We start from the raw sequence: 16,090 nt of genomic DNA, 5'->3' as shown, positions 1-16,090 counted from the left end.
TTAAACATACATGTTTATATAAGAACTAGTTTCTTACACTTATTTATAATAGTTGTCTTGTTATTAAGTTAAGTTCATCAAGCAAATACTGTATTATACTAATAAAACTTTAACTAAACTTTTTTTCTTTTTTATACAGAAAAGAGAAAGCTCAGAGTGCAACTAAGTGATAAGCACCCGGAGAAAGAAGAAGAAGATAAGATCAAGCAGGCGATCGAGGAAGTCGAGTCTCAGCTGGACAGCTCCCTATACGACATGAAAGTTACATTTGACGACAGAACGGTGAGATACTGAACTTTTTTTATTAACCAAAATAGTTTCTTCTTACATAAAACTGCTATCTGGTACATAATTAGTTTTGAATTTATCAAGTATTTTTAAATGCAGGTTCTGAACATAATTATAATTTAATTTTTGGTGAATAGTAAGTTGTTATGTGATCGCTAAAACAATTATCAAAGAGTTTTTCACATGCAATTGCTACTTAACAAAGATGCTGAGTTTAACTTTACACAATTAAATTATGGTAACTTATTTTGAAAAGAATAACTTTAATAGAATAGTAAGACTTAATTAAACAAACTTTTGTGCAGTTTTATGTGTTCTTGTTTGTCAATTTAGTACGATGTTTTAATTCTACACATTGTAAGTACACTGAAATATATAGTAAATTTAAAACTTTAAATTTATTTAAACCATTAACATATCCATCTAAACTTTATATTTTAAATTCAGGAAAACGACACTGACATGATCAACCTGATACTGGAGTCTTCCGAGTCTGAGTTCGACACTTCGCCAACCAACATAATCAGGACTCTGAAGAGAAACTCCTTCAAACTGAAATTCGATGTGGTTGACGTCAAACCTTTCAATGTGGTGAAAGGGTTGCCCGTGCAAGGTAATAATAAACTTTAATTCCGTTCTAAAAATTGTTTCGTTTTTAGCTTGTGCTAAAAGCTTAATGATATTGTACTATTTTTGTAAATAAATTTATCAAGTTTTTGGTAGTTGTTAAGTATAGTTTCATTAAAAAAATAAAACGATAACAAAACAATGTATTTATAATATTTTTTCCGAAGCTACATTTAAATCTTAACGTAGCTACATGCACAAACAGTGTGCAGAAATCTTAAGGTCATTATTTTCAAACAGCCTCCATAAAGATGATGGGATTCACACCTCAACAGATCAGATCGATAATGAAGAAGGACAATTCAGAAGATTTACTGCTCAGCAGCGCTACCTTGAAAGAAGCTTTGTTGTCCACCACCGATCATGAATTACTTAATATCGGTTTCTTAGAAAAATATTGTTGATTATTTATTAATGCACGACTGTATCAATTTGCTTTAATAATTTTTTCACTCATAAAGTGTACTGATACATATCTAAATCAATCTAAATCTCACAAATATGGTAATTGTTATTCTAATCGTTAATGTTATTTTTCTGTTCTTCTTCTAAAGGACAACTTTCAAGTTAAGTAAAACGAATCATTTTCAAGCAAATTAATCTAAATTGAAAATTGTAAACAAAAAAAAGTTAAATTCTTACTAGTAGTTCATACTTAGGTATAATGATATTTATCTACAGACGACAGTCAATAGAATATATTAAAATATATACCTTTAAATGTGAAAAACACCAATAAGTATTTAATTTTTATATTTCTCCAATCCGATTTTCCAATTGTATAAATAGGTTTTTGTTTTTTAAATTTAAAAAATTTACTTTTTAGTTTTACAATACTGTCAAACTAAACATTGCAAATAAATTAAAAAATGTATTATTATTACAAATACAGTCGAAAATTGTTCTAAAAATACTTTGCGTGCAAACAACTTTCAATGCAAATATTTGAGTATACCAACTTTTTTACAGACGACAGTCAAGTAGAATACTACGAATCGAGTCGAAACTGGACTTCTACGTTGATGGCGCACATGACCATCGGTGTGAAAGACGATGTGCACCCGCTGAGAGTGCAGAGGCAACAGATTGAAGATGAAATAAGAGACTACTTTAAAAGTTTGCTTGATTTATATATAAGTCACATATACGAAACTTATGAACTAACAAATTAAGTTAACAGATTTCTTTTTACTTTATTTGATCTTTTATTTAAATCAAAATTTTCTGCAAAATATCACAATAAAAATAATAGACATTTTGTATCTATATTTTTAGTACCAATGGTAAAAGAAACACTAGATGTCGGAATTTCAAGAAAGTATCTCGGAAAAGTATTAGTCGGAGATTTCAATGGAGATATTGAAGATGTTAAGCAAAAAGTCAGTAGTCTTTAAAGTTTTTGTTGCACGACTTCATTTAAATTTTTATATTCCAACAGTTATCTGTAAAGTTTAAGTAGAAATCGTTTAAACCTGAAAACAGAATACTTTGAAAATTTAGTTTATAGCTTTTTCCAAAACCAACTTTTTTTAGATGTCATCAATATTTGACGCACGAGATTTGATCGGCGACGTCAGCAACTTCGCAGGTCATCCGATTGTTAATGACGTCATCACTTTCGACGTGCAACTGGATCAGTACGATGACGTCACGCCAAGGTTGTTGGAGGAAGAATTGAACGAGATTATGACATCACAACAAGATGGAAATGAGGAAAACAAGCTCGAAAATATCGAGATATACTGTGAGTGTACAAAAAAAAATATTTAGTCTTAAAAAAACTATATTTTATAGGCATACTTGTTTTAATTTTTCTTTTTAAACTAGTATTTTTCATTCAGTCACATTAACTGAAACTTTGAGATTTTTTTTTCAACAATTTTTACTTAGAGAATTGGGGTTAACCTTATTTAATAACCTAACTAAAGTCTATTAGTATAAACTGTGAACTTAATTAAAAATATAGTACTCAATGCGGTCTTGAATTTTTTCACAGTCACAAAACCTGAAATCCTGAGACCTGAGAACCTGACCAACAACTTCAATGTGAAGATAGAGTTCACTTTTGACGATGGAAAGCTACCTGAAGGTGGAGACATGATTGATTTGTTCAAGGATCCAGACAGCGAATACTTCAAACAGCAAAAAGAAGACATTGAACAAATGGTGAGTCTGTGCATTTTACAGTTGTATACGCATCCAACCTGAATATTTTGTCTTTTCAAAACAAGCAGTAAATATTACTATGAGTTTTTAAACAAATCTTACTAGAGCAACACATGGTAATGTTTTTGAACCTTAATGTTTTTAGATCTATATTTTTGCTTATGTTTAGTTTTATTAAAAAAGTAGAGTAAATTGTTTAATTATTCAACTAAACTCAATCCAAACTAGTAATTTTGATCCATACAACAATAACCGTTTTAACAGATTTTTTTTTACAGTTTTACAAAAATTTTAATTTATTTGTTAACGTCGCAGATAAGGATGGCGCTGGGCGAAGAATTTTTGAGCCAATCGACGGTGCAAATCGACTACTTCGAGCCGGTCCGTGACCACTTGAAGGTTAAGAAAGAAAACATGAAAGATTTCAGCGCCCAGGTAAAAATTCACACAGATGCACCGCTCGTGCAGTCGAGGGCGATTGTGGAGGAGAAACTGATGGAGTTCGCGGAAACGAAACTCAACGATACCGATCTTAACGTGAGGTAATATGATGAATAAACAATAAATTAAATTTCTTTAAACTTTCACCCACAACATACGACAACGTGTTAAACGCGCGGGTTAAAAGTCATAAAAGTTGCTTACAAGACGCGTCTTGTACTGCATCCAAGACTTAGCGCGTTCAGTCGTAAACGTAACCTTACTTTAACTTGAAAACTTAAAGTTATAAAACTCTGACGTCGTTGCAGCGTCTCGAGAGTGCAAGCTTCCAACGTGGAAAGAATGTTTGTGGGAGAAGGAGCGGTGACGGGTTACGAAGACAGGAGGGAGTTCTTCGATTACACGGAACGCCTCGTCAGAAGGTACCAGGAGCTTGGGATGGACGGAAGAGACGGCATCACGGTCAGATGGATCGACCATTTCCAGTTTGTTTTGCTGCTTACATGTTTTCGCTGTTTGAGTATAACTTAAGCTGGTAACTTTTCTAAACACGGTTTGATTCCATATGGAATGATATTTAAGTTTGTTAGTTATAAAAGGTAAGAACGTATAGACTGTATAGTCTAGTTTTTGATATAAGATATACAGTAAATGAAAGCTTATAAGCGGCTTGAAACAGCACAAGTAATAATATTGTTTTATATTATCCAACTGACACAGTTCCTGTATATTTTAGTTAAAAGACTTTAAATGCAACAAGAATGTTAACTGCTAACAGGACTCCACTGCCGATCCCAGGGAAAGATTTCGACGAGCAGAAGTTGTTTTTCTTCGCAGTGGAATGCGCGTTCGACGACGCCTCGACTTACACCAACCTGGCGCCTGTCATCAACGAACTGCTGGAACAAGTCAAAGATGAAAGTGAGCTTCATATCAGTTCACTATAAACGCCGTTTGCGCACTTAATCAACACTTTCTTTGAAATTTCAAATTTTGTGAGCTTTGTTACAAGCACATTTAAACCAACTTATTTTTTATAAAGCTTTAACATTTTGTTGTACTACATCTTGAAAGTTATGCCCGTATCGCTAACAGTATACCATAAGCATAAAAAAATGTATATGTAATATTTTAAGACACAACGATGAAGATAATACCGGGAACCTTCAAGATCTCCACAATGGTCGGGACTTACCCGTTTGTCACAAGTTAGTTTTAAAATTTTTCGTAAAACAATAACATACGTTTCGTACAGAGTTACTCTTGTTTTTTCGACCAAGTATAATTACAAGGTTTTATGGCCGATGGTGTCATATTGTACAATACACTAAAAGCATTCGAAAACAACTAATCAAATACATGTTTTTTAAACGCGTAGTACACAACGTCTTATTATTAAAAACTTAAAATAACTGCTCTCAGCCACAAAAGTATACTATGTATATATATATATATATAACAATCTTTTTCGTTATTAAACTGCATGTTATGTGTAAACAATGTTCGTTTTTTTAAAAGGCGTGTACAATGGGGAGTTTGTGACGAGCGATGTAACGTTGGATAACGACCAAATGTACCAAGTTTCCAACAACGAAACTTCTCAAGTTTACAACGCAACTTACAGAAACGCTAAATATGAAGTGAGTGTTACAAAGTATTTAAAGGTAAATTTTTTCTTTATCAAGTTGATGCTAGTTGACCGGCGACGATCAAAAATACCAAACTGGTAAACTGTTGATCAAAAAGTTTAACCTGACACAACGCTTTTGTAGTGTGAGAACGTTATTTTTCAACAACAAGACGCTCAAGAGTGTTGTTTTATGAAAACAACAAAATAACGTTTTTTTTGTCAGGTGGAGCATCACATTGTTCCGTACCTTCTCAGCCATTACTTCGTGGCGCCGAAACCCGAATACTTCGGGCCTTACAACGGAAGAACGGTCATGAAGTATTTCGATGTGGAGACGGACTTGGAAGACCCTCGGGTGCTCGTGGACGTTTTTTTGCTGGACAACTACAAGAAAAATCGTCCACAGTGCGTTTGAAGTTTCACATTTTATTAATTTGATCCGGTTGAAAAAATTACAAACTAAAACATGTTGTAGCTTTGTATTTTCGTTATCAATTGTAAACCTACTTGAAAACTTTTAATAGCTAAACGTGCTTTCAAAAAGTATAACATCATTTACATTTTTTCGGTTGATCAAAATGAAACAAACAAATATCAATTAACAACAAATAGCTCAATTTTGAGGCTAAGTTATACTTTTTATTATGGTTGTTCTAAAGTAGTAGAAGTTTAAGTTAAAGAACTTTTGTTATAAAGTGCCTGAGACTTAGTTTCTCAACGTGTTGCAGGTACATACAAAGCACAGTTAGAATCGATGTGGATCGCGAGTTTTTCTTTGAAACTGATCTTCTTGAAGACATCAAAAAGATCAAGCTCTCAAAGAGCTCCAAGAACGAGTTGAGCGAACAACTTAACGACTTGCTCAAAACGTTCAAATCCGGACTGTTCAAGAGTGTTGAGTTCCTGAGGTGAAACATATAGTACCTTGTGATCTTTAGTAATTTTATACAAATATTTGACACGTTAATAAAGCAATTCTTCAACTAACGTTTTTGTATCTTTTATTTTTGTATCAATTAAAAAAGTTTCTTATAATCAATTGAAAGGTTCGACCACAAACTCAATAAGATGATTGGAAAGGTTGTGGTGGATAAAAAACATCATTTCACTCCGTTTGAATTGACTGAGGAGCTCAGAAGACATTTTGAATTGAACAACAAGATGAACTACACACTTTACAGTAAGCCACAGCTCCAATTAATACGAATTTGTTGTAAACAATGATAGGAAACAACTACTTATACAAAGTTGAAAGTATTCTGTATGTAAAACTGAAATAGATATGTTACGATAAAATATAAGTAATAAAGAAAGAAATGAATTTATTAAGTACGTAAAGTACAAAAGCATTTTTATTATAAATTCCTCACGCTTGAGCTTTAAACTTTTCTAATTTTCCCAGTCACAGAAGATTATTTTCATTTTTATTTTTAGATTTCTACGACCCAATGTTCCTCGGAAGCGGAAATTCAGGAAGTGGTATGGAAGGATCGGGATTCGAGGGGTCAGGTTCTTCGGACCCCGAAGGAAGCGGTTACTACGGCAACGTACCAGACGTGCTTACCCTTAACAATAGCAACGCGAACATAACCACATACCCCTACAGCAATTATGTAGAAGACAACGAAGAAGGTAAAATAGTTTTTAATTTATTTTTCTTTCATCAACATTTATGCGGTAATACCGTCTGTTATTCGTTTTTTTTTTATTTCAACTTAAAAACAAAGTAGTAGTACTGTAAGACAATATGTAAAATACAAGAAGAAAAGCAAAACTAAACTTTGAGCATTACACTTTTATTGTCGTTGTAGACAAAACCCTTTTATTAAAGTATTTACATTTATAGACTGTTTATAGACTAAACACAAAAATTGCATGGTAAACAATTTTAAAAAGTTGTTCATCCAAAACAATAGTTAACTCAGTTAACAACTTGTCACTTTCGCTTTGCAGCCAAAACGGTCGCAGTCATCGGCAAGATGGACGTCTCGTTGGACCCCGAAGCCAAGCTGGAAGTGATGAGGGACCACGAGGACCGGATGAGGATGTACAAGTGGGATACGGACAAGGAGCACCAGCTGAAGGGGTACCTGGAAAACGTTCTGTTGGAGGGCACGGAAGGAGTGGACGGCTTGGAGGTGCAGTACTTGCAGGACGGGCCAGGGGACGTTGTCACCGCTCATTTCAAGGTTTGATGTGAATTGTGAGAAAAATGAAGTTTGCGGGTTTAATATGGCAGAATTGCTAAATTTTCAGCTAGTTTATATGGTTGAAAAGCTCAAATTAATAGTAATTATACAAAAAATGTAAAAAACTATACAAAAATTAAATGTTTTACTTTGTAAAAAGTAAAATTATATTCTTAATTCTGCCTTTTTGAAGAAAAATTATTTACTTGATAATGATATTTTTTAAATTTTGAGCATCTTAAACAAAAAAAGTTAAAAAGTTTGATTTAAATAACTGAACGAAACTATTTTTATTTCAGTCTGGTAGAAAAAAAAACACAATAAGACCCCGAAACAAACTCTTAAAGTTTCAAAAAATATACCAGAAATCACATAACCAACAATAACATAACTAACTTTTAACAGCTGGACATCAAAGAGCGTAACTACGATCCTGAAAAGTTCAAAGAGATCGAGATGAAGGAACCGTACCGCGGCAGGAAACCCGAGTTCGTGAACGAAGTGACGTCCGCCGGGACTACCCCCGACGAGAGGAGGCTGTTCACCGCCGAGTTCGAAATGGTAATCCCCCAAAACGAAACGGAGTTGCCGGAAGGAGCAGTCAAGGAGCTGGTGGATGCGGTGAGTCTGAAATTGTGATTGAATAATTTAGAGTTTGTTAAGTTTATATTAAGTTGATTAGTTTATTAGTTCACGGATATATTCATAAAAAAAATACTTTACTATGTTAGTCTATGGTTCTAGTGAGATTTTTAGCGACAGTAAAGTTCTTAATCAAACAGAATTTAAAATGTTTTTAAGATATTTCAAGAATTTTGTACATCAATGAGAAAAAAATAATATTTTTTCTGCGCGTTAAAAATTGAACAAATTTTCTAGGACGGTAGCGAGGCTTGAAAATAAAAAAATTACACAAATAACTTAAATACGAGTTGCTTATCAATGTGAGCAAACTGCTTTCTAACTTAACCAAGGTGGTACGTTTTCTGAAAAGTCGTCAAAGAGCAATCTGAAATTAATTAAAAGTAGCAAGTAAATAAAAGTACGCATAAAAACTAATTAATAAGTTAGCTTAATGTCTTCCACGTCGCCTGAAAGTAATACTCAACTTTAGCTTTTAACCTTGCAAAATAAATAGTATAAACTGACCCTGTAACATTTGTTTTGCAATACTAACAGTACACGAAGTATTTGAAAGATCCAAAAGTCTACTATCCAGACGGTGAAGTTGAAAGTATTCACTTCAACAGAGTGTATAAAAAGCCAGAGCAAGACAACGACACTGTTACTGTCGAAGTAAGTTTATTAGCGTAATTGTAAAATTTTAACCTAAATATTTTATCTATTTATTTTTTTATTTTATACCGTCATAAATATACCTGTTGAACATTGTTCGTTTTTATTAGTTAGTTTTTAGGCTAATAATGTTTGAACAATGAACAATTGATATACTCTTTAAAGATTACTTTTGTTCCTATTATAGTTCAAAACATGATTAATACTTCAAACACTTGAAACCGCACGCAGACGCCATTGAGACCACACAACAACGTGAAATTTATTTTTCTTTTTTTCATTTCAGATATACCTGGACGCGCCCAAGGGATCCCCATCGATTCCGCACCCCTGGTGGACGGGTATCCTGGCGCAGACGATGAACTTCATGTACGATTTCGACCCTCCTTTCGGCCCCAACAGCACGGACAAGACAAGGGGATACCGCATCATCGGTTCGTCGTTAAAAATGTTTCTTTAGTGTAAAAAAGTTTTAGAAGAATGTTAAAGACAATTTATTTTATTGTGCTAAATAGTTTATTAGTTTTTTGCTTAAAAATCTACCAAAGGTTCAAGAACTTTATTAATTTGTTTTTTATTGCAATTGTATTAAAAATTAACACAGGACGACCTCATGATTGGAGATTGGACCTGGTCACCACAATTGCCATGACAACCCAGAAGGAAACCACCTTCGTTGACACTACCATGGAAACCACTCATGTTGCTACGACAACCTTTGTGGAAACCACTCAACCGGAAACAACTCCTGAAATAACAACAAAGGAGGTAAGTATTTTGTAAAAGTCTTAAATCGATATTTTAAATTGAAAACTTGAAAACTTTTTTAAGTACTTGTTTTTCCATATACAACGAAGTTTTAATAGTTTTGTTATCTAATTTTTTTAAATAAGTAATACTGTTTATTTTTTCATTCACAGGTAACCACTGAGGAGCCAACACCACCAACTCCTGAACCCGTACCAACAACTACCATGGTTACCACTGAAACCATGACAACCACGCCTGAGGTTACCACGGAACCCATGACAACAACGCCTGAGGTTACCACGGAACCCATGACAACAACGTCTGAGGTTACCACGGAACCCATAACAACAACGCCTGAGGTTACCACAAAACCTGAAACAACACCTGAACCAACAACGACTCCTGAAGCTACCACGACAACCACTCCTGAGCCCACAACCCCTGAAATTACTACTGTGGAAGAGACAACTGTGGAAATAACTACTGTTAGTTTTGTTTGATTAAAATGTATAACTATAGTTTAATTGAACTTTTTTAGTGACTAATTTATCTATTTTTTCCCATAGGGCTGACCTTGTACTAAGTATAAAGTACAAGTTGTTAAGCTTTTTGTTAGGTTTATGTTTTGTGTTTTTGATAGTTTAAGTGTTTTAACGCAGGTTAGTATAACAAGAAAATTTGTAAGTCGTTTTTACCTAATAAAAACCTATTGTTTAAGTTTTTAATTAATTGTGTGTTTTTCAGACCGAATGTATCTAAGTAAAACTAAAATACTTCTATTCAGCTGAAGTTTATAAAATTTCTAAATTTTAGAAAGCAACTACACCTGAGCCAACGACCACGGTCGAAATTACAACACAAGAAGTCACGACTCCCAAGAAGATAGTCAAGGAGAAGATCATATCCGCGGTAATCCCCGAATTCGAGTATTCTGATCTTCAGAAACTGTACGAGCCCGAAGACCCGCTTGTGCTTGCCGAATACGTTGAAAAGGTTTGTTTGTTGTAAAATTTATTCTAGTGTTTTAGGATGAATGTTGTAATTTAAAACTGTTTAGTCATGTTTAAGTTTTAGATTTATATATACAACTCAAGCTGAGACTTTTACTTTATTATTTTCGTGCATCTTTAGTTACATTGGTTAAACAAATTTCCAAGACAACATGTCTTGATACCTTAAGTCTCATAAGCGTATGTTGTTAAATGATAAAAGTTTTAACAACAACAACATTACAACTGTTAAATTATCGTGGTACTCTCTCATCAGTAGTGCGATTTAAACAACAAAATAACGAAATAAATTGCTCAGATCGACAAGTATTTGCTGATGGACCCTGCGATCAACAACGGAGTGATTTACTTCGAACACACAGAAGAAGATCAACTGCTTGCTCATTTGAACGTTCTTCCCGGATTCGATCCGGTTGAAGTAAACGAAAAGTACCCGGATTCTACCGTGCAAGGTTTGTAATGTGACAAAATAAAGATTGAAACTGTTTTTTTCTTGTATAAGTTTTAAATAAAATGGTAGATGTATTATCATTAGCAAAGTAAACAATGATACTTGTTTTCAAAACAACGAGTTATGTTTTGAAGCTTTTCATACAAGCTTTAAAAGGAGTATACTTTTTTTATAACTTATTACACAAAAGTAAAATTTTGCTTTGTTATTATCCTACAGCCAATCAATGTGTTCTTAGTAAAAAGTTGAACTAACTTTACTTTTACTGAAAACATATATATTTTTACAGCACTTAGGAGGTTTGATATTGAAATTCGGTTTGAGCCATCAGCTATTGAGAAATATGCTTCAATAGAAACTGTAAGTTATAGTTCGTAAAAACTTTTTTTACCGGGTTTTTCTTTTTTGGAACCTTGCTAAATTAAATAATAAATTTTATTAAAATATTTTTGGTTCACTGACAAATAAAACTAAGCCATAAACAAAGTTCTTAAGCTGCTGTACAAAAAGTACAAACTAATTAACAATTTAGTTGTCTAACAAAATGAAGTATGAGTAAAATACTTAAAAAGAACACAATATTAAAGTTCCTAAAAATTTAAAATCAACCAAAAGTAAAAAAGTTTCTCTCTAAATTCAATGTATAATCATACTATAAGCTAAAACATTAATTTCACTTTCAGGGCAAGAAGCTGTTGGACGAGAGATCGGGTCTCTCGCATTACGTCATCGACTCTCTCGAAATCGACGCCGACAAGCCAAGCGTGACGTACAGAGTTTCCACCGGCGACGCTGCGAACGATGACGTCATAGAGCAGAACATCAACCTGTGGCTGATCACGGAGGACGAGGATGATGACGTCACAGGGGGTTTTGACGACATCACGTCACCGGTGCACGTCAGAGGTGAGTGTGACATCATAGTTAGAATATGAAGCAAATATATATATAAATATTGTTAACATTTCAATCCAAATTAAAATACTATAATTGCTACTTTAACGTTGCTTTTGTAAACTTGTTATTAAACTAGTGTTGATTTTTTGTTTTGTTTTTTAAAGCTTTGAACAAGTTTTTGATGTTTTTATTTTTTGCAGTTCCTGGACCTTTCATTCCTGATAAAAGTGAGTTTTGTTTTATTTGTTATTGTTTATAGTTGTATGAATATCTGTATGTGCTGGTTCCTAGTGGCTTAGTTTTATATATAAACTCTTACGTTTTAATTGCATAATTTAGAAAATATAGACTACAAATAATCAACCTACTAAAATTTTCAGTGTATGATGGGTACTTTATAAGCGAAGAGGAAAATACAAAGGACGTCATTGACAAATGGATCAGTGACGATTTTATTGATTTCGGTGGAAACAAAACTGAAACTTTGCCTTCGGTTAGTTCATAGTTGTAAAATTAAATTTAAACTTTAAGGAATTATTTCAATAATTACATAAAAATATAACTTGACTACATCAGTACTACTTGAGTAGGACCGTCATTTATGTATACTGTTTAACATAAAAGTAAAGAACGTATTGAACTTTTTAATAATCTTTGAATTTCTTCAGCACAAAGGAATGGTAATTGAGTACGCTTACAACGAGCCATTTACGAGAACTTCCAGCAAAATTCACTTCAACTTGAAAGGTTTGATTAGATTAGAAGTTTTGACTCAATATTTTTCAAACAAAAGTTACATTACGACTATTTCAGTATGAGACTAAAACTTTAAAAATTCGTACACCAGATAAAAACTAAACTCTTAACTAATTTAAAATTTTTAAATATATTCAAGTATTTGTATTAACTCTAACGTAGTATTAGAAAAATGATATATAATTTAAAATTCACAGATGGAAACTTTTTAACTATTAACAGTGTAAACAACTAACAAAACGTACATGAAAAGTTTCAAAAATTTAGTTTGACTTAAAAAAAATAACTCAAAAACTATTCTTTTGTTTAAACAACGAAATCAGATTAAAGTTGCAGAAAATATATTTTTTTATTCCAGTATCGGCCGCATTGGAAGATACTGCCGATGAGATCGTGTCGAAGCTGCAGGGATCATCCGAAGTGTTTTCAGGATATTCAGGATCAGGTGAAGGTTCCGGTGACGTCATACCTGGGAACGAAACCTTCCCTAACCTGACGCTGGGAGAAAAGAGGGTCCTGTACTCGAAGATCAACATCAGATACAAGAACGGTTTGACTTTGAAACTACGAGTTGGAGTTCACACTTAACTTGCGTTGTTGATAAAGCTATGAATATGTTTTAAATCGGTGATTGCACAAAATCTTTTCAATTATTTCGAAATACTTCGTCATTCAGATCAAAATATCACCGATGTGAACTGTGTAAAAGACTTTTTTAGTAAAAAAACTTTAGAGAACGTTTATAAGCCATGCGAACTTGAGCATGTTTGTCACATATTTTTTCAAAACTTTCGAGCTACATTTAATTACTTTCCACAGAAACGGACTTGCTGGAATCGTTGGAAGAGTTGAGATTGATATTGGACGTTGAGAGCGTCGAAGTGCACGATCATCATTACGACGAGTGGGCGGGCTTCATCAAGCTCTACTGCGATCTCACTATGAGTTCGTGCGAATACGTCGACAAAGGAGGTTTGTTTTCCATATTTCCTGCAAAAATTCCAAGTTCATTTTTATTCCAATAAACGTGGTTGTTTAAACGTGAAAAAATTTAAACAAGTATTTTCTTTAACTTTATTTTAAAGTTGTTTAACATACTGCAAAAACTTAAGAGTATTCACAAGTCTCACTTTCGTCAAATAAAAAATACTCCTACAGCTTAATAACAAAACTGTGATAAAACTAATAGTACAAGCAACAGCCTGTAAACAATTTTCCTTCCATAACATCTACTATCTAAAACATAATTATGTTTACAACGTCGTTTAAATTAATAACATTCGACATTCAACCAGGATCCGGGGAGGGATCCGGCGAGGGATCCGGATCGATGAGATCGCTCGTGAGCTACAGAACGGCTTTGAGGTCGAGCGAGGAAGTGTTGCTGAAGATCGTGACGAGGAGGAACCACCACCAGGAGGCGAGGGCGATCATGCGGAAAGTGAAGGCGGCGGCGGCGGCGGGCGCGGAAATCGGTGACACGATCGAACTGTGCGACACTCAGATATACGGTGAGTTGTGAACAAAACAACATAAAAAACAATTAATTATTGTCGTATTTGAAATAAAGTTTTAGTTATTTATCAGAAAAACATAATTTTAAAACGATTGGTTTTACACTTTTTGGTTCAACTTAAAACTTGTGAAAACAGTTTTTGGAAGTACTAAGCTTATAGATTTATTCAAAAATATATGACAAAAAACTGTTTAATTTAAGTTTCTCTCTGTACAAAAGCTTTGTTTAACTTTTTCTAATTGCTTGTTTTTCCAACAGTCCTACCACCTTGGACTGAAGTCGAACCAACCGTACCAGTTACGATACCTGAGGCCACCACAGTTCCTGAAATAACCACTCAGCAGTTGAACACGACAGCTGACGTCACTACTAGTGAGTTTGTTTTATTTGAAAAAAAATTACTGTTTAATACGTTTCGTGTGTTTTTTTTTTTTGCAGCAGATACGTGCAAAAGTAAAACAGTAAACTAATTTGTTGGTTCGTATACAATGTAGTTAAAAGTTATGAATAAAATTATTTGTTTTGTTTCATTTAATGGTTACTAATTTACGTAAAACTCTTTTTTTTTTGCCATAGAAGAAAATTAGTGTACTAGTATACTATTTTTTTCTTTATTTTAAATGATAGTGAGTATACGGACCTTAACTTTTCTGTGATAAGGAAATAGTTAGAATGAAATAAACAATGTAAAACAACTTTTCTACTAAACATATAGAAAATAAATTTTAGTTTTTCCCTTTAAAGTTAATCGAATAACAACTTGTTATTATCAACAAAAAAGAAAAGTTAGCTAAACTAGTACTACAATTTTTTTGTTTGATAATTTATAATTACAAAAAGTAACATCCAAACAAATTCACAGGATTTAAGGAGCCGTCAACAGTAGGTCCACCTAGTGGCTGGTTGCTGATCGCGCTTGCTGTCGCCCTATTGGTCGCCATTGTCGCGTTGTCTGTGATGTCATACATAAAAGCTACAAAGTGAGTTTATTTGTATATAAATATATACACGTTTGATATTAATAACTATTTATTGTTTCATATATGTTATGTCACATATCAAATCTATATAGTGAGTTATACACTTTTATTATTTTTGTTTACAATTGTTTATTTTGTTTTGTTTGTGACGTCATACGTAAAAGCTACAAATTGAGTTGTTTGTAATCAATAAGACGTTGTAAGTAGTATTTATAAATGTGCATACAAGAACATTTGTCGAATAAAAGAAGCTTAAAGTTTTAAAATCTTTTAAAGCAAACTGTTATCATTGTTTTAGCTAAAGGCTTTCATGATGGTAAATGTGGCTTACAACGTATTTTCTATCTATTTATACAACTATATCTTTGTGCATTTTTTTGTATTGAAGTTTTTAGCTAGTGTTTGCACATAAACAAAGTTCTTAAAAACTCTAGTTTTTCATTTTAATTTTTTTCAATAACGTTTTACTTTTACAGGCAAGGAAGTTACTCTCCGGCAGCTGCAGAAGCCGGACAAGCTTGAAAAAAAACAAAACTTTAAAAAAATTCAATGTACGCTATAAAGGGCCAAGCTTGGAAAATACAAAAGAAATACTGATAAAACATTTTTTAAGATTTTATTTTTATACTAATTCGCTTAAACACTAATAAACTGTAATATGGATTATAAACTCAAGTTATTTAAATGTAGTTTTCAGGTAGATATTGTTTGTTTATAGACTAAAACAGCGTTCAAATAATTGGTACTACGACCATGTGTACGAAGAAACTTTCTTTAACGCTATACAAAAACAAGACGTTTATTCAAAACTAATTTGAAATCAAATCGTAACATAGCTTAAAAAGTGATTAAATGTATAAAAAAAAGTTAGTGAAAAATTAATTTTTAAATAAAAAGATATTAAAAATATCTGTACAAAAATGCCTCTCTAGTGTAATGTTATAACCTAGTAATTTAGTTTTTAATACAGTTGTAATTGTTTTATGTGTATGATGAATAATAGATAAACTTAGTATTTTTTGCCAGGGTAACCAGTCAGACTAGTTGAATATAAGAAAATTAAGTTTTTTTAGATATTTTAAATAAACCATGA

At 32.8% G+C, this 16,090-nt stretch overlaps 1 protein-coding gene across 1 annotated transcript in view; it reads left to right on the top strand.

Moving 5' to 3' along the window:
• Positions 1-15,653, top strand: part of LOC145832936 (uncharacterized) — a 96,162-nt gene extending 80,509 nt beyond the window's left edge. Inside the window, exons 147-181 of the mRNA XM_082940138.1 lie at positions 140-282; positions 736-901; positions 1,156-1,296; positions 1,885-2,031; positions 2,191-2,294; positions 2,449-2,659; positions 2,912-3,081; positions 3,397-3,623; positions 3,831-4,007; positions 4,301-4,443; positions 4,659-4,730; positions 5,041-5,162; positions 5,376-5,557; positions 5,881-6,060; positions 6,199-6,332; positions 6,587-6,784; positions 7,106-7,341; positions 7,747-7,962; positions 8,521-8,637; positions 8,924-9,071; positions 9,242-9,405; positions 9,558-9,872; positions 10,201-10,380; positions 10,696-10,849; positions 11,138-11,208; positions 11,532-11,754; positions 11,946-11,972; positions 12,126-12,238; positions 12,414-12,492; positions 12,860-13,051; positions 13,321-13,473; positions 13,797-14,012; positions 14,276-14,389; positions 14,880-14,997; positions 15,474-15,653. Of these exons, the coding sequence (XP_082796264.1) occupies positions 140-282; positions 736-901; positions 1,156-1,296; positions 1,885-2,031; positions 2,191-2,294; positions 2,449-2,659; positions 2,912-3,081; positions 3,397-3,623; positions 3,831-4,007; positions 4,301-4,443; positions 4,659-4,730; positions 5,041-5,162; positions 5,376-5,557; positions 5,881-6,060; positions 6,199-6,332; positions 6,587-6,784; positions 7,106-7,341; positions 7,747-7,962; positions 8,521-8,637; positions 8,924-9,071; positions 9,242-9,405; positions 9,558-9,872; positions 10,201-10,380; positions 10,696-10,849; positions 11,138-11,208; positions 11,532-11,754; positions 11,946-11,972; positions 12,126-12,238; positions 12,414-12,492; positions 12,860-13,051; positions 13,321-13,473; positions 13,797-14,012; positions 14,276-14,389; positions 14,880-14,997; positions 15,474-15,519 (5,399 nt within the window). The 3' untranslated portion in view covers positions 15,520-15,653. The remainder of the gene's footprint in view (positions 1-139; positions 283-735; positions 902-1,155; positions 1,297-1,884; positions 2,032-2,190; positions 2,295-2,448; positions 2,660-2,911; positions 3,082-3,396; positions 3,624-3,830; positions 4,008-4,300; positions 4,444-4,658; positions 4,731-5,040; positions 5,163-5,375; positions 5,558-5,880; positions 6,061-6,198; positions 6,333-6,586; positions 6,785-7,105; positions 7,342-7,746; positions 7,963-8,520; positions 8,638-8,923; positions 9,072-9,241; positions 9,406-9,557; positions 9,873-10,200; positions 10,381-10,695; positions 10,850-11,137; positions 11,209-11,531; positions 11,755-11,945; positions 11,973-12,125; positions 12,239-12,413; positions 12,493-12,859; positions 13,052-13,320; positions 13,474-13,796; positions 14,013-14,275; positions 14,390-14,879; positions 14,998-15,473) is intronic.
• The last annotated feature ends 437 nt before the right edge of the window (positions 15,654-16,090 follow it).

This window comes from Thalia democratica, chromosome 4 (assembly GCF_965202585.1).
Source record: "Thalia democratica chromosome 4, ktThaDemo2.hap1.1, whole genome shotgun sequence".
Lineage (NCBI taxonomy): Eukaryota > Metazoa > Chordata > Thaliacea > Salpida > Salpidae > Thalia > Thalia democratica.
The sequence above is the reverse complement of the archived record's forward strand: the minus strand, read 5'-3'. Positions and strand labels throughout refer to the sequence as shown.